Raw genomic sequence first — 18374 nt, 5'->3', positions numbered from 1 at the left:
GTATTCCATTATTAAGCAATGCCTGACTGTACTTGTTTTCTGGTCACGTTATCCACAATTGTTCAGATTCATTTGTTTCACTTATATGATTGTTTCTCAGATAGTTCACCTTCTTTTTCTTAAATTCCTCCTTCTGATTCATTTTGTCCATTGGATTGATGTATTTTGTGAGTAAAAACACAGTAATCGCACATGGAAGGTAAACCATACTGTTTCTGCTTCCTCCCACAAGACAGATAGTTGGGCTGGATACAGAATTCTGGAGTGTGTCACTTTCCCTGGGATCTGTTGCTCTACTGTTTGCTACCATTTACTCTTCTAGAGAGTCTCATGCAGCCGAACACACATTTAAACAATTTCTCTTTATCTTTTGAATTCTTAAGTGTCTTTTAAAATAACTCCCCAAGCATTTGGCAAGCATTATTGATCTGATGTCTTCAGTTCAAGGAAAACTTCTTGTTCCTTTGATCTTTGTTTTACCTGCACCATTTCTGTTCTCTTTTCTTGGACTCCTGTGCCATGGAAGGAAAAGTCTCCTGGATCTCTTTTGGTTCCTTTCATCATTTCCATCGCTTTGCTTTTTTGTTCAGAGGCTGCGACAATGCCTTAAATTACACTGAGCCAATACTTCACATCAGATTTTAGCTTAGTCCCTTCTGCCGTTTACTGCTTCCACTCAGTTTTTCTTTTATTCTCAAAAATTATACTTTTATCTCCAGTGATTATTTTTTTAGCTCCTATTGCTCTTTTTTTTTTTTTTAAGTAAAATCTCTTATTTCCTTGATAGAATAGCTTCTAAAATTTCCCTGAGAGGGGGAAACAGTAGAATGATTTGTTAGATTCTCCAGGGCCCTCTCAGCTCAGTGGCCCTCCCTCAGCTGCGGATCCCATGTGCTGGGGTCTTTTTACCATCTACACATATTGATATGTGCCAGCTAAGGTGGATGAATTTGGGCAGCTAGTGTGGGCTCTCTCTGTCCGTAGTTTAGTGGGAGTCTCTGGGAGACAGCGAAGGGAATGGAATTGTGGGCAAGGGCAGCGGGCATACTCCCTTTGGGTGTGGTGCAGAGGTAGGACGGAGGCAGGCGAGATAAAGGCTGAGCTCCAATGTGCCGGGTGGCAGCTGCCACTGTGAGCCAGCTAAGTGGCTGTGGAAGGTCAATCTGCAGGCCAAGGCTGGATAGTCACCTTCTGTGGGGGACACTCTGGCGGAATTATTGAGGTTCTCTAATTAATTCTCCCACAACTGCCCCAGGTCCACCTTTCCTGACCCCCAACTCCACTTCTGGCCTCTGCACTGGTGAGATCTTAGGGCTTTCTCTGAGAGGGCACTGGAAAGTCCAGAGAAGCACGTGCAAGACCCAGCATGACAGCATTTCATGGCTGCCTGGGGCCCCTTTCCCCCACCTTTTACATCACAGCATCAGCATCGTAACTGCAGCACTGCCCTCTTCTCTTGGGGTTCCTGCTATCTGCTAAGGGCACTGCCAGGCCAGATGCCCCGAAGCACTTGGTCTAATTAAATTGATCTAATTTAAACAGGACCAGCCAGGGGTTCCGAAACTCTGCTGAGCATAAGAATCTCCCGGGGAGCGTGTGAACATACAGACGCCCAGCTGCGCCCTGCAGTCTGACTTGCACTTTCTCTTGCCCTTTCTTCCTTACTTTCCCCCTTCCCTCCCTCCTTCACTGTTTTACTTTTTTCCTCTGATCAACTCATAAATCTGCACAAAGGCCAATCTCCAAATGGTCCCTGTGAAAACACACACTTCTGCAGGCTTGAGCTTCAATTGGTCTTCCTCCAGATTTTTACCACAGAAGGGGAGAGATGAAGACTTTTAGAAAACGACCAAATAAACACAACACATTCATGAAACACTTGTGTTGCCAAAGGAGTCAGTCTGCTGTGGCCAGCAGCCCACTTCAGATTTTGCCACTCCAGGATTCCTCGTTCCTGCTTGCATTGGCATTACTACCAATTAATCACGATGATCTGAAAGCCACTGCGAACTCCAGAAGGATGCTGCATGTTCTAAAGACAATTCCATTCTCTCACCTAGGCTTCACCACTGCACAATTCATCCATGTTACCCAAAACCACTGGTACTCCAAAAGTACGGGGGGATACTTTAATAGATATAGAAATATATATTATATATATAGAAATACATATTATATATAGAAATATATATCATGTATTATATATATATAAACACTTAAAGAACTATACACCTAAAAAGGTGAAATTTGCTTATGTAAACCATGTCTCAATAAACATAAAAGAAAGAAAAGGGGCCAGGTGCGGTGGCTCACACCTGTGATCCCAGCACTCTGGGAGGCCGAGGACGGCGGATCACGAGGTCAGGAGATCGAGACCATCCTAGCTAACACGGTGAAACACCGTCTCTACTAAAAATACAAAAAAACTAGCCTGGCGCGGTGGCGGGTGTCTGTAGTCCCAGCTACTCAGGAGGCTGAGGCAGGAGAATGGCGTGAACCTGGAAGCAGAGGTTGCAGTGAGCCGAGAACAGGCCACTGCACTCCAGCCTGGGTGACAGAGCGAGACTCCATCTCAAAAAAAAAAAAAAAAAAAAAAGAAAGGAAATGGAAAGTGTCCTTGGTATGCTGGGAAAGGTGGAATAGTGCAGTTACAGAGTGGGAAACAGAGGGCATTCAAACCAAACCCAAGACATAAGAAGGCAGGCAGGCAGTCGACATAGGCACCCCAAAAGTCACAGATACACATAGCCACGGGGGTCACAGGCTTAAAACCCTAGATGACACTGTCAGGAAAGGAAAACCAGTGTTTGCTGCGTGACTGCTATGTACCAAGTGTTGCCCAGTTTCACCAACTCTAATGATACTAAGAAACATGCCTCGACCAAAAGAACCATCCTTTCTTGTACCACTAAAAGCACGCTACCATTAAACCGTGATACTTTATTATTATTTAGGATTTTTGTCTTGTAGGTATGAAGAAGGCTGGGCCCTATTTAGACATTCTCATATAAACATTAAATATAGGTGAAATCAATTGTTAAATCATTCCTAACATTTTCCACACTCAGGTTAACTCTTCTGAATCACGTTCAGACTTGGAATCATCAATATCCATGTTTTTCCATGCAATATCATCTTCTTTGCTGTCAGGTGGTGGAGAATTTTGTAAGAGTAGTATATGAGTTTCCTATACACTGCAGTCACAAATTATCACAACCTTCGTGGCTTAAAACAAAGCAAACCTTGTCTTCTACTTCTCCAGGTCAGAGGTCTGCTACAGGCTTCACTGGGCTGTCAAGGGGTCACAAGATTGCTTTGCTTTCTGGAGTCTGCTTCCTTGCTGTTGCCAGTTTCTCAAGCGGCCTGTGTTCCCTGGCTCATGGCCCCTGCTGCTGCTACAAAGCCAGCAGTGTTGCGTCTCTCTGACCCACCATTCTTCCACAGTCATCGCACCCTCTGGGCACAGCTGGAAAGGTTCTCTTATTTTAAGGATGCACTTGATTAGCTTGGGCTAGCATCTGGATTAACCAAACGAACCTCCCCATCTCAAAGCCCTTCCTTGAATCACATCTTCAAAGTTATTTTTGCCATGTAAGGTAACTTATTTCTTGGTTCTGGGGATTAGGGCAAAGGCATCCTTGGGGGACACTGTCCTCCTCACTACAAGCAGTTTCCTGTGGTCTCCAGAACACCCCCCAGCTCCGACACCTTCCCGCAAACGTTTATGCTGGGGCTCTCTTGCCATCACCAGAAGCTGTCAACAGGAAGGTGTTAGACACCTTCTCAAATGATCCGTAGTCATTTGGTAACTAAAATGTCAGGAGAGATGGTTTCCCATCATGGCACCAGGAATTACAACAATATGTCGACCCTCCCATGCCATGGCTGTGGCATGGAGAACATAAGACGCTACAGTGGCATCTGCGTCCTGGCTTTGGAGCGGTTAAACTAGGAACAAACAGAATTGAGAGACTGTAGAATATGATTTCATCCTCACAGGAAGCCTACTACAGTGAGTCAACTAAGCCCTACAGACACACAACTTTAGGAGGGGCCATTCATGTTGAATCTATGAGAATATGCCCCGGGAGATGGCCAGTAGACATGGAAATAAGGAAACCAGAGCTCAGGGGGCAGAAAATTGTCTGGAACATGCCAATGGTCTAAGCAGAATCAGAAGTTGACACCAGCTCTTGGGGCTCAGAGCTTTTGAGCCTTCCATGGGGTATCTCTCCACGCTCATGAAAACAGCAGGGCTGACAGTAAACAGACATTTGGAAACCTCTATGATTTTAGCCACCCACCTCTCTAGGTAGAACCTTGCTGATGTAATATCATAGTAATGGGCCTTATTTACCCAACTGATATGCTCCTGAAAGCATGCACAGCTTTCTGTAAATGCAACTCTATTTTAAATACATGAGGAAAGGTTCTTTAAAGTAAGTCCGAGGGGGAATCCCTACTTCCCTCTGTTCCCAAATGTATCTAAGCAGTCATTTGAAGAAGGCAACATGGGTTAGGGAAAAAAAAATTAGGCTTCTGAAGCTGACTGGGTTCATCATTTCCTCACTGTGATTTTAGACAAGTCATCAACTCTGTGTCTCTGCGTCCTCCTGTGATGCAGGTGCATGATGTCTACCTGGGAGTGCTGGAGAATAAGAGTCCCAGGATATGGTGGGAGCTCAATGTTCCTGTCCGTCAATTTCCTTTTATAAGGAAAATTTTCATCCCTACCATCCCTGCCTCCCACTGCTTGAGGAGCAAAATGAGGCAGGATTTGTGATATTGCTCTGAAAATTGAACAGCACCAGCACCATGCAAACAGAAGAGATTATGATGCAGATGGCTGTGTGTTGAGTGCTCCCATCACATGAGAGTCCTATGATGCTTCTTCCCTGTGCTGCAAGGGCTTCATCTCCTAAGCACTAAATGCTAAACTCCCCCTCCCACGCCCATCGCCACTGTCCTCACGGATCCTTGCAGCAGCTTCCCAATCGGTCTCCCTGTCTCCAGCCTCACCACCCCCAACTCTCCTCCACCTAGAAGCTAGAGTGGTGTTCCCAAAAAGGAAACGTATTTACAGTCAGTCTGTCTCCTGCCAAATTGTAATTTCTGATGGAAGGGGCTTTCTGGGTGTTATTCGCCCATGTGAGCCCGCCTCTAGCATGGAGCTTGGCACAGGGAGGGTTCAGCATATGTCTGTTAAGTGCCTGGTTATGGATGAAGCCTGTAGGGTTCTACTGGCCTATTGCACTTTATGTGTCCTGCCTGTGCATGTGGCATTCTGGAGCCCTCTCCAGCTGGGGCAGACCATGAGCTCCAGAAAGTTCACATCAAAGGGGTGGCCCTGGCTCCATGATGAAGAGTACAGGCTCTGAAATCAGACCCAGGGCTCTGAATACCATTCCCACCTCTCACCAATCAACTATCAATTCTGTGCCTCAGTTCCTCATCTGTAAAATGAGAAGAATAATGCCTGCTAATAGAATCATTATTTGTATTAAATAGCTGTGAATACTGCCTGAAATCCTTGCCAACCCACATTATTTTGAAACAAGTCTCATTTCATCCATAAATATGGCAGCATGTGTCTCCACTAGATACGCTCTCATACATGCAATACCACTATCACACCTAAAATATTAACAATAATTCCATAATATCATCCAACCAGTGTTCAAATTTCTCTAGTTGTCTCATAAACAACTTTGTCATTTTGTTCAAATCAGGACTGAATAAGGTCCATCTATTGCAATAGACTAATAGGGGTACTGGGATTCTTTTGTTGTATAGCAGGCGTTGGCAGACTTTCACTGAAAAGGGTTAAATAGCAAGTATTTTAGGAATTGTGGGCCATTCTGTCTTTGTTGCTATGACTGAAATGAATGGGTATGGCTGTGTTTCAATAAAACTTTATTTATAAAAATGGGCAGTTGGCCAGATTTGGCCCCAAGAAGGCAGATTGCTAACCTGTGATGTACAGGCTTGTTCAGATTCAGGTTTTTGTTTTGTTTTGTTTGGTGATAACATGTTGGTATCATTGTGGATTTCCATCAGAAGGTTTAGAATGTCAGGGTGTTTCTCTCTCCCTCTCTCTCTACTATTATCAGCCAAGTATATTCGGTGTTCAGAACCATTAACTCTTTAAGGGAAGCAAAATGGCAACATTCTAATTCCATTGTCCCTTCATTTATTTGCTGCAATACTTTTACAAAAAGAAACTTGCCTTCATCTACTATTTGCTTATACTGGGGTATAGTTTGTACAGGAAAGTCAAGATAATAAATGCTTGATCCCTTTCCTTTCTTTGCCAGCTTTTAAAAATAATGAGTTGGGCTTCTTAGCATTCTTCAAAGATAATCAATGTACTTTTAAAAAGAACATTATGAGCAAATAGATTTCAACATAATTGAAGTGTTTTGAGGCATTGCAGTTACTGCCTTTAATGATGTTTAAATTGTCTGTTTTGCCCCAGCTTATGACAGGACCTCAGAAGTCTTTGATAACATCCTTGCTTTCTGGTGTGATGAGATATTCTAGGGTTATATTACTCAGTTTATAAAACCAGCCTTCTCCAAAAAGCCCTGGTTCTCTCGGGAGGAAAGTGATATTTAGTAACCCTAATTTGATACTAAGGATACTCACTGTTTCCAGAACTTTTCAGTAGTTATATCAAAGAATCATTTTTTTAAAAGGGCCTCAGAAATACAGAATTCAGAATACTGAAATTTCTGAATCAATTCAGGACCACAGCTGGGGCCTCTATGGGTAAGGTAAGTACATGGGAGGTGAGATCCCCGATGAGCAAAGCTGTTTGCGTCCCTCGGCCCAGCCCGATCAAACTTCTGGATGCCATCAAAGAGATCTGCTTAACCTAAGAATCATTGTTCTTTAAAAGAAAAACAAGTTCATTAATCAGTGGGGAGCCTTGGGACCAGGATATAAAGTTAATCAACGACAAGGGACTCCCTTCTATTAAAAGGACTATGTGCAAACAGGCATGCCTGGAGGAAGCCAAGGACCACGATCAAGGAAAACAAACGCCTTATGATTCATCTAACAGGCTTGGTCACAATTGCAGGTGTAAAAGGAACTCAGAGTTGGCAGTGAGAGACAACAAACATCAGTGGAACATGGGACAGTGACTCTTTCTGGCTGACCGCCACACCTTCCTACCAGGAATCCTCTATTAGTCATTTGGGTTGGAAGGTGAGATCCTTCCTCACCCTCCACTGTCCAGAGTCATGTTTAATGGTGATGTTTGTTCTTTTCAAGGAGAGGGGGCCCATCTCATTGCAGGGCTTTTGTTTTCCTGCGTGGACCCAGGAAGGCCGTGGCTGAAAGCGAAGGTGCTGAGAGGCTGTAAGGAGAAGGGAAGGAGGTGGAGGCTCTGGTGGAGTGAGGAAGAGCAGGGCAGTATCCCATGTCCACTGATGTTGGGGGTGAGGTCAGGAGGGTGGGTCTCACCTTCTCCTTTCTCTGCCCTGCATGGGTCACCAACCAACACAATGGGAAGGGGATTCTTGGGGTAGTGCTTTAAGGTGGATACAGGTTGATATGGTTTAAAAATCAATGCTATTCAGTGAGAGGGCTGCCATTTATCATTTCAGTTCCAACACCTGCAAAGTAAAATTATTGTCTCCCAAATCTACCCAGCACCATAGGCTTGCATACGGATCAAGTGCTCTAAGACCATTCATGAAAACAGAGACAACCAAGGAGACAGTCACCCAATGCTGTCCCTTCAGCTTGCATTATTCTCTGACAAGACAGCTCTGCCATCCATTGAAGCCCGTGTGCTCCTCTGTCCCTGGATCTTCATGCATCCTTTTCCCCCACAAACCCCAACCATCCCTCTTAAAATGAAAAGCTCAGGAATACTCACCCTAGACTGAGTCAGGAGTTTCAAGTACAAACCTTAATTAGACTTGATTTTTAAAAAATTTCCCTTGTGGCTTTTAATCATTAGCGAGAGCAAATGTCTCTAGTATTAAACTTATATGTCACATGGCCTCTTTATCAATGGCCCTAATACATTTTATGTGCTTTTCAGAAAGATTATATTCTTCCCAGAGCTGTCTGAATGTCTTTTTGAACCCCTCAAGACTGGACACCAAGGAGTATAAATAATTTTTCTTTTTTTTTTTAAATCACACTCCCTCTACAACCTTGAATCTGAAACGTGAATATATGAATAGAATGGCTCTGGAATAACTATGCAGATTTATGGAGAATATCAATTTAAGTTACATCACGGGATCCAGTTATGCTTTTCTTCCTGGAGCTGGGGATTTGTTAAAGTTGAGATACAGTTTGGGGAAGTGTGATTTATGATTAAAGTCATCTGAAAATCAATACAGTTGAAGATCTCTGACATAAGGGTCCCTTGCAGAGCTAGACGTGATTCTAAAATTGGGAACACAGGAATAAAAATCAAATCTTAAGTAGAAGTAGATGAAAATTGCAGTGATTCGGAGAAGCTTGGCTTCTAACTCCCCACTGTTTGAAGATGGGCTTGTTTGTTTTTTAAAACAGCCAACATAATTCAGCTGGAGGAGGATTTTCTATTCCTTGTTTCTGTAGAAATCGATGGACTTTAACTTTTAAAATTGTCCCCCCTGCCTTTAGTATCTAAAATAAAATAACCCTCGTTTTTTGCGTTACTGAACGCATTTCTGCGTCTTGGTGTCTATGGCTAAACAAGCATTAATCAGACAGTTCGCGAAGAGCTGGCTGGGGATAGGAGGGGAGGTGGGGGAGAAGGGCAGGAATCACAGCAGGGTGGACTCGTGGCCCTGATTTGGGATCCTGACAGCAACTTACTAGATGGCCTGAGGGCCCGGTGCCAGGGGAGAGAGCGGGTTCCAGCAGCATCTGACCTGCGTTAGGGACAGGGGCGCGGCGGAGGGGGCGGAGGGGGCGGAGGGGGCGGAGGGGGCGGAGGGGGCGGAGGGGGCGGAGGGGGCGGAGGGGGCGGGGGTTGGGGGGAGGTGGCTGGGAGGAAGCCCAGGTTCGCAGCCAGCTGCGGGCAACGGAGGGAGTAAGTGGAGGGGCAATGAGGCTGGGGCCAGCCGCCAGCAGCAGCCACGCCCCCCACCTCCCCCGATTTTTTAGGGAAAATTATCCAAAGCTCTCGCATCCTCCTCTGCCTCCTTCCACCCTCCACCCTCCCAGCCTCCACTCAGACCTCTTTAAAACCACTCGGGGGCCGCCGGGGGATGAGGCCGGGGAACTGGCAGGACTCGGGGCGGGGGTTCAGGGGCAGCGCACGGGAAACGCCTCGAAAGCAGCCAGACCAGGCGACTGAAATGAGGCGGAGGCGCTTGGCGAGGGGAGGCGCAGGCTCGGAAAGGCGCGCGAGGCTCCAGGCTCCTTCCAGATCCACAGCTCTCCTTGCTGACCCCCGAGTCACCCCCAGCACCCCCCGCAGCTGCAGGGCGAATAGATCCCCGCGGACCCTCACGCGCGCCGGGCCGGGGCGCTAGTTCAGGCCCTCGCTGCCCCTTTAAGGGTTCTCGAAACTTTCCCCCCTGGTATCAGATGAGCCTCGTCACATCCGTTGGCCGCGGCCGCTGGGGCGCTTTCCGAGGAAATTCGGGACTCGAGTTTCCCGGGGAAGAGGCGCGGCCGGAGCCCGGCGAGGGTGGGCAGGGCAGGCGCAGGTGGACCCCGGCGGCCCCGGAGCCCCGCTGTGACCTTGTCCGCGGGGGAGGGGCTGGGCCGCTGCGGGGCAGCCGCGGCCGCCAGAGGGGGCAGCGGAGAAGAACTTGCTCAACTTGGAGGCGCGGGCTGGGGCGGCTCCGCGGCTCCGCGCCTCCGCGCCCGCCTCCCCGGCCTCCGCCTTCTCCCCTCCCGCGAGCCTCCTCCCCTGGGCCCTCCTCCCGTCCTTCCCGCTGCCGCCGGTCCCGGTGCGCGCCCATCCCTGCCCACAGCCCCGCGCGTCCGCCGAGTCGCTGAGCCGCGGCTGCCGGACGGGACGGGACGGGCTGGGCTGGGCGCGCCCCCCGGGCCCCGCTGTGGGCATGGGCGCGCTGGCCCGGGCGCTGCTGCTGCCTCTGCTGGCCCAGTGGCTCCTGCGCGCCGCCCCGGAGCTGGCCCCCGCGCCCTTCACGCTGCCCCTCCGGGTGGCCGCGGCCACGAACCGCGTAGTTGCGCCCACCCCGGGACCCGGGACCCCCGCCGAGCGCCGCGCCGACGGCCTGGCGCTCGCCCTGGAGCCTGCCCTGGAGTCCGCCGCGGGCGCCGCCAACTTCTTGGCCATGGTGGACAACCTGCAGGGGGACTCTGGCCGCGGCTACTACCTGGAGATGCTGATTGGGACCCCCCCGCAGAAGGTAGGGCCCCCCGGCTGCTGCCGCGGGCTTTTCGGGCTCGTTGGGGGGAGGGGGCCGTCCAGAGACGCCTCCACGCGGCTTAGCGTCGCCCCCAAAGCAGCAGCTGTCCCCGCACAGAAGAGCGGGGAACGCAGAGGGGTTCGGGTGGGCCGGGGAGCGGGGGCGCTCGCTCTTGAGTCGTGGAGGACGGCGGCCCCCGCCCGGGGCGCACGGAGGGGTGTGCGCGAGTGTTTCAGAACTTGTGAGCTCCCCCTCCGCGGGGCTGGGCGGGAGAGGAGACCTGGAACTTGCCGCCTCCAATAACGTGATTTCCTTCTTGCGGGCGACACCTACTTCCAGCGGGAGACGGAACGGTGGGCCTTGGGCGACGGGCTATTATGGGGAAAATCACCTCCTGTTCATACTCTCCCGTCCCCCGCCCCCCACCATGCTGTCTCATTGCTAAAGAGGCTCGTGGCTGGCTTCCAAAGGCGCAGTACCCTTTAAAAAGGATTTATGCATGAGCTCAGCTAAAAGCAAGCCGGTTCAGAAGTGGCTTGCTTGCTGCTCTGAGGAAGGAGCAGCGTCTCCCCTGCGCCCGCTTTCCTTTCTCCGAGTTGGTTTGTCAGCTGTGTCCTCGCTTATCCGGCGGCCCTGCCCCTCTGCACGGAGCGATGCACGCACACGCGGGTGTGCGGAGAGTGTGAAATGTAGTCCAGCTACCGGAAAAAAATATGGGCTGAGTGAGGTCCGGGGACCAAGTGGTATCCCGATTACAACAGCTTTCTTTTTCTCTTACTCTGATGTTCATTTACTAACACTTTTTGTAGCAAGAAACAAATGTTCCCAAGCACAGTAATCAAAAAAAGAAAAAGAAAAAAAAAAGTCCCAATTGCTCTGCTCCCCTCCTACTTTCAAACTATCTAATCCAAGTGGGATTTGAAGTCCTTTGCTCAATTGAATGCACTATTTGAGGATACTTTATTTTTATTTTTAACATTGTCATTTGGGTTTTAATTCAGCTATGATTCCGCCATAAATAGAACATACTCATGACTTTTGTATAATTCTCATTAAATTATTCAAGACTTTAAGAGGAAAGACATGCCATGCTAATTCTTTTAAAAAAGGAAACTGCCGAATAACTTCTGTAGTTGTTTAATTAGTTTAGGGGGAAAAAAAAACCTTCAAAAGCGTATTCAAACTTTGATTCGAGTTGCCTTTCATCTAAGTCATGGGAAGCCACGTGAGTGATCTTTGCCATCTCCAGGAGTGGATGGTTAGAGCGAGGGAAAGGGAATCCTCATCAGCTGAGGGAGCTTAACTTGGCCCTTAAGATGTGGTCTTGGTGCAGCCAACACGTGGGAACACGTGCCTGGTGCTGAGAACCTTGTAAATATCACAAGCTATTGAGGAAGAACCTCTTCTGTGACCTACAGAGAATCTTTTGGAACAGGCCTTGAAAGACTCCCCATTTGAGATGTGTGCTTTGATGCAAGGGAATTCTCTCTACTAAAAGTAAATTTGGGTGGTCTGAGGGCTATAATAAAAGAAGGCCTGAAACCCTCCCTCCGGAGGAAAGGGGAAAGGAAGAAGCCTGAAGAACGACTAAAAAATACTTAACTTTGGCAATCAAAAAAATAAAAAAGCTTTTATAAATAATAGCTTGCCTGTTAATTAATTCAATGACCTTTACTTTAAAATGATGAGGTTTAATTAATTTAATTAACAGAAATGTATTGAGTACCTAGGCTCTTGTCTTCACTATAGCCCAGGCAGTAGTTGGTTCAAGATTACGTCTCAACCATTAGCATGTTTCCAGGGAGGGCTGCTTCTACAGAGACAGATTTAATTTTTACAAGTGATGGGGAATGAAATATCCTGTACCTCCCTCCTGGCTTGATTTAGCGATAAGCTGCTTTATAGCAAAATCTTTCCAAATGCCTACGGTAAACTCAGGCTTTACTGACTACTGCGTTAGGATTCAGTGCCAGCCTGTGTTGCCCTGAAATGTCTCTGGCCACCAGCAGGGTGTCAGCAGCCAGCTAGAGGGGGCAGCAGTGAGGTGACTTCTGAACCTGGAGTGAGCTTTCCTGCTCTATTAATGGCCAGGAGTCATGCATTTATTCTCTGCTGATTCTCTGAAGCCTAAAATAAAAATTGCTTAGGTGGAGAGAAAAATGGAATTGTAAATTCAAGCAATAAATAACCAAGAATTTTTCAAGAATTAAGTAATAGTCATAGACAATATCTGAAAGCTCGGTACGGGACAAGCCCTGCGCTATGCGCTGTAGGTGTGCTTTCCCCAGAATCCCCACCCACCACCCACCACCCACCACCCCTTGGGGTTCTTATATGCATTTGGGGATGGGAAAACTGAAGCTTGGAGAGACTGAACAACTTTCCAGGGCAACAGGACAAGAAAGAGGGAGGGCCAAAAATGGAAGCCAGGGAACTGAACTTCAGAAGCCAAGTTCTGAACCACCAGGCAGATAATGACTTCCTTCCCTTCATGCCTCCTGATCTCTTTGGTTTTGGCCTCAAACTACCCTTTCCAGCCAGAAAGCCCTGAACTTACACCCCAAGGTGTTAGGAACTTAATGTGTGACTGCAGCTGGACCCTCTGGAACTGCCTGCTGTTCCCCCATCTCCTCCTTCCTTCAGTACTGCTGAATGAGCAACAGAATGAAGGGCTGGATCCAGGTGTGCATGGGAGAGGCCTTGAGAGGAGAGGTTCAACAGGAACCAGAGCCCTCCAGCTTCCCCTCTTCTATGGGAAAGTCAACTGTTGGAAGTGTGCTTGTTCCCAGAAGGCTTTAATCAGTAACTGGAGGTCCATTGTTTGCCCAGTGACTCTGTGAGGAGTCACAGGCATGTGCCCAGAAGCCCGCGTGAGAGCTGCAAGGCAAGGCCCGGGTGCTGGCAGGAAAGGCCACGTTGGCATGGAGATGACTGCCAGGTTTGTGGCTGATCCCATTATGTGGGTTCTTCCGAACTGTAGAACTTTCGAACAGTTCTTTGAACCAGCATCTGCTTGAACCATGCAATTTGGTCTTATTAATAATAATAACACTATTCTAAAGTGATTATAATTACAGCAATTTCCATTATTAAAAAAGAGACTTTCATGCGAACACAATAACTCCAGCTGAAGACAGGAAAAGGTGTGCAGCCATATACCTTGTAGTAGCTTCAAAAAAAGCCTTTGGGATTTTTTTTTCTGAAAGATTTTCTGTCATCTCCACTAAGATGGGTAAAGCAGACAGCAAAACTATTCTCATACCTGAACACTTGAATGTAAAGGGCCACCTAATTATTTTGACGAATCTTATTTTAATCATGGTGCGCTCACTTGATTATCAGCCTCGTCGTACACAATTATTTGGAAGACTGCATTGAAAATATGGATCGAGCATATGGCAATAAGAGTTTGTGTTCTTCAGAAGAAGCCATCCAGGCTCCCCAAATGAAGCTGACTGTAGTTGAGGCTGAAAACAAGAAGGTAATCCCAGCAAGAAGAACTCTGATGGTGCCACCTGAAATGGTAAACTATTAAAGACAATGAGAAAAAACAATTACTGAGGATGAAAGAATAAGAAAGTCAAAGCCAGTTTGCCACTAGCTCCTTCGAGTGAGAAGTGGCAGCTCCTGGGCTTTAGAGAAAGAATTCATCAAAGACTGTATTACAGAGGACTGGGAAAGGTGAGCCAAGAAATCAGCTTGAAACAATAAGGAGGGACAGGAGTCCGAGAAATAGTTTATAAGATCAAGAGCTGACCTTAATTTCTTGCTGATGGAGTGTTGGGCACTCAAAGGGCATGTGAAGCCCTTTGCGTGGCTCACCTCGTTTCATCCTTGGAACATCCTGGAAAATGTGCACAATAATGTGACTTAATTTTCAGACGGGGTAACCGAGGCTTGGAGAGGCAGAGTAATTTGTCCAGGGCCACACTAGTGAAGGCAAAGAAGGGCGGAGCTGTCAATCTGGGTCTGCCTAGCTCAAAGTCTTTGCACTTCACTGCGGTTCCTCCTTAGGTGCAGTGTTTTAGTTATAGTAACATTTAAGAAGAACCATTTTCATGCTTCTGGAGATGATGTAGTTTGACAAGAAGCATCTTGGCCTGATTACAGGTCCTGAACACTGTAGGGTCACACCTGTGACCATGGGCAAGTGTGTAACCTCCCTCAGCTTCCCTTTCCTCAGCTGTGGATAATCTTCTAATTTCTGCATTAATATCCTGGTCTCAAAACTATAGAAACTTGTTCTCACAATTCTGCAGGCCAGAGTTCAAAAAGCAAGGTGTCAGCAGAAACACTGTCCCTCTGGCGGCTCTGGGGGAGGATCCTTCCTTCCCTCTTCTTAGTGTCTGATGGCTGCTGGCATTTTTAGGCCCTTGGCCGCATCACTCCAATCTCTCCCCTCCTTGTAAGTTTCTGTGTCCAGATTCCTCTCTTATAAGGAGACCGTCATTAGATTAGGGCCTGCCCTCCTCTAACCTGACCTCATCTTTACTTGATCACATCTGCATAGACCCACTTTCTGAGTAAGGTCAAGTTCACAGGTACCGGAGTTACGTCTTCAGCATATCTTTTGGGGAACATGATTTAATCCACAACAAGTTCATTCTAAGTTTTTCATTCTATGGATTTTTTTTTCTTTGATTCTGCCTCACCTTTTAATTGTTAATAATTTCAACTTGGGATTCAAGTGTAATTTTTATCACAGGAAATAAACAAATGATGACTTCCGTGCTGTATTAATATGAAGCCTGTGGCAAGAAAGTGCCCTGGGGCTTAGGGTGGGAGAAGGAAGAGGGGAGGGTGTCTGCTTCCCTTCTGTACTTCTGTATTATTTTTCCTGCTGGAGAGTAGTTGCTTAAAAATTTAAAACATCAGGCCGGGCACGGTGGCTCATGCCTGTAATCCCAGCACTTTGGAAGGCTGAGGCGGGCGGATCACCTGAGGTCAGGAGTTTGAGACCAGCCTGGTCAACATGGTGAAACCCCGTCTCTACTAAAAATATGAAAATTAGCCGAGTGTGGTGACTTATGCCTGTAGTCCCATCTACTTGGGAGGCTGAGGCAGGAGAATTGCTTGAACCCGGGAGGCAGAGGTTGCAGTGAGCTGAGATCATGTCAGTGCACACCAGCCTGGGTGTCAGAACAAGATACATCTCGAAAAAAAGAGTTTAAAATGTCCCATGTCATGTTGCACTAATTCTAGAATTGCTGAAATTAATGTATAATATGAGAGAAATCCAATGTGTGCAAGATTAGATCAATGATATTTAAATACCTATTAGTAATAAACACGTTGCTGGATGTAGAAAGCTTGAGTATTTTGTGTTTTAACGACGTTGTAAGGCAACCCCCTTATCAATCAGGATATATTTAATATGAAATAGGCGCTTCCCCCCATACTTCCCGTCATACTTATCCCTGATCTCCTTGTGTGATCTCCTTGTTGTAGGTAAGTTGGCTCCACCTCCTCTTGGCTGCCCATTTTTCCCTTTTCCTCCTGGAATGATCCCAAAAGGATAAAGCTAGCTGTTGTGATGAGCGGCTTTTTTTTGTTGTTGTTGTTGAGACCGAGTCTCGCTCTGCCGCCAGGCTGGAGTGCAGTGGCGTGATCTCAGCTCACTACAACCTCCGCCTCCTGGGTTCAAGCGATTCTCCTGCCTCAGCCTCCTAAGTAGCTGGGACTACAGGCGCACACCACCACACCCTGCTAATTTTTGTGCTTTTAGTAGAGATGGGGTTTCACCGGCCGGGCGCGGTGGCTCAAGCCTGTAATCCCAGCACTTTGGGAGGCCGAGATGGGCGGATCACAAGGTCAGGAGATCGAGACCATCCTGGCTAACATGGTGAAACCCCGTCTCTACTAAAAATACAAAAAACTAGCCGGGCGAGGTGGCGGGCGCCTGTAGTCCGAGCTACTCGGGAGGCTGAGGCAGGAGAATGGCGTAAACCCGGGAAGCGGAGCTTGCAGTGAGCTGAGATCCAGCCACTGCACTCCAGCCTGGGCGACAGAGCGAGACTCCGTCTCAAAAAAAAAAAAAAAAAAAAAAAAAAAAAAAGAGATGGGGTTTCACCATGTTGGCCAGAATGGTCTTGATCTCTTGACCTCGTGATCCGCCCACCTCGCCTCCCAAAGTTCTGGGATTACAGGCCTGAGCCACCACGCCCGGCCAAGTGGCTATTCTTTGGTGGTGGTGGTACGTAGCTGCATCGCTCCCAGGGGTGGAGGAGGAGGAGGAATTTGAAGGTGGTGTTTTTCTCCTTCTCCTGGTATCTGACAACATGCCTTGGGATTTATGTAACATTTCATTCATAGACTAGAGTAGGTCAAGCCTTTGGTCCCTGAATTCAGGGTCTGCCTATGCTGGAGCAGAGGTGGGGGGTTAGTGGGCTACTGACTCTTGCCCCACCCCCCCACTGGGTATAGCAGGAATGGGGTGGTGGTCCTGCCTGCTGGTGAGCGAGGCCCCTCTCCGGGTGACCTGAGGCTTCTATGACTGACTGTGGGCCTCTGCCTGTCCTTGGGTCCCTTGCTGTGTGTCACGGATCCCTCCTCCAGGTCACCCTGTTTGCCCGGCCTTGGTGAGACACTGGGGCTCATTGTATGTTAAGGTAACAGATACTACCTGGACAACAGGGCATACCTGTGAGGCAGGTGGGCAGCCTGGCATCCCTTCTATAACTTCCCTGGGTGTAAACATGTTTCTGATGGAACCTGAGGAAGAGAGTGTCACCTCTTCTGGGTGACTTTCCTGGCCTGGCTCCCCTTCATCCTCTCTTGGCCTAGGTGTACTATTTTGATATTTGACTATTGCTGCTCAATAAAAAAGTGGTCACTTTTTTGCTCTTAGAATTCTCAAAAGAAGAAAGAATACTCTGGGAGTGTTGACATTAACCCCATAAGGGAAGTGAAATGAGTGGGTTTGTTTTGTGCTAATGCTTGCTGTCCAGCACAGGTCCCGGGTGGGATGTTTTCAGATTTTTATTATATGGCAATTACATACCTGCACTTAGAAATACACAGCCTCAGTGCTGCCATTGCAGGAAGACAGAGAGACTGTCTAAAGAGTAATGTGGCGATGCCCGAGGCAGCTCCATCATTCCAGGGAACTATAAAGGGAAGTGGGAATGCATACTCCATCCGTTTCACACTAGGCTGAAAGTGGCAGGGGGAGAATTTACACCTGTCCTGCTAAGGGCAGCGTCATTTTCCCACTGCAGAGTCCCAGCTTCTCCAAAGCCAGTGCTTGGGAAGTGACCTCGTTGGCAGCAGGCAGGAGACTGGTGCAGTGTGCCAGCTGTGCAAACCCCCGCCAGCAGCCAAAGACAGTAACTTCTAAAGCAGCCCCTCAGGATTTCACGCCATGGGGGTGGCGAGGGGTAGTAGGAGGTGGAAAGCATTGAATCAGAAAGTTTTCCAGGTACCAGCAATGCCAGGGTTAGTATGGTCTGGCTTACTTTTCAGGTGAGCACCTGTAGCTGGCAGGAAAGCGGCTTCTTGGTGGAGGTGGGCATGGATTCCAGAAGCCCTGGAGAGGCATCCAGAGCCCTTCCCATTACATTGTGCTGCCTCCTGGGGAAATTCCTAAGCTTTTTTCGAATGAGAAAAGCCACTGGCAAGTAGACAGAATTGTGTGGTTTGTGTGGTGATTGGAGAGCTAGGTGCTTTGGGTACTAGTCCCAGATCTGCTACTTGCCAAATGTTGGGTATTGGAGAGAAGTCATTTGACCTGTCTGAGCCTGTTTCCTCATCTGTAAATCAGGGAATTGGAACAAGTGACCTGAGATTCCTTCTAGAAGCTCTAACAGTCAATGGTATCATCTATTTCATTTGAGAGAATCTCCATAGCTCTAATTTTTTGCCCCTAGACCAATCTGCTTCAGCTTTGTGTCGGTGCATCACCTGGGGTTCTGTTAAAATGCAGAATTTGATTCAGTGGCTGGGAGCAGAGCTGAGGGTGGCCCTGCCAGCTCACAGGTCACACTTGGAGTCGTTGCTTCTTTCCCCAAACCAGCTGCCTATGGTTCCTGGAAAGACCAGGAA

General features: G+C 47.9%; 1 protein-coding gene across 3 annotated transcripts in view; it reads left to right on the top strand.

Annotated features, from left to right (window-relative positions):
• The first annotated feature begins 9548 nt into the window (after positions 1-9548).
• Positions 9549-18374, top strand: part of BACE2 (beta-secretase 2) — a 111353-nt gene continuing 102527 nt past the window's right edge. For 2 of the 3 annotated variants that reach the window (XM_015132852.3, XM_077995733.1), the window contains exon 1: positions 9550-10334. In XM_015132852.3, coding sequence (XP_014988338.2) covers positions 10023-10334 — 312 coding nt within the window. In that variant the 5' untranslated portion in view covers positions 9550-10022. Of the gene's footprint in view, positions 10335-18374 lie in introns of all 3 variants that reach the window. The other variant, XM_015132851.3, reaches the window with a different exon arrangement.

This window comes from Macaca mulatta, chromosome 3 (genome assembly GCF_049350105.2).
Source record: "Macaca mulatta isolate MMU2019108-1 chromosome 3, T2T-MMU8v2.0, whole genome shotgun sequence".
NCBI lineage: Eukaryota > Metazoa > Chordata > Mammalia > Primates > Cercopithecidae > Macaca > Macaca mulatta.
This window is presented reverse-complemented; position numbering and strand designations above follow the sequence as displayed.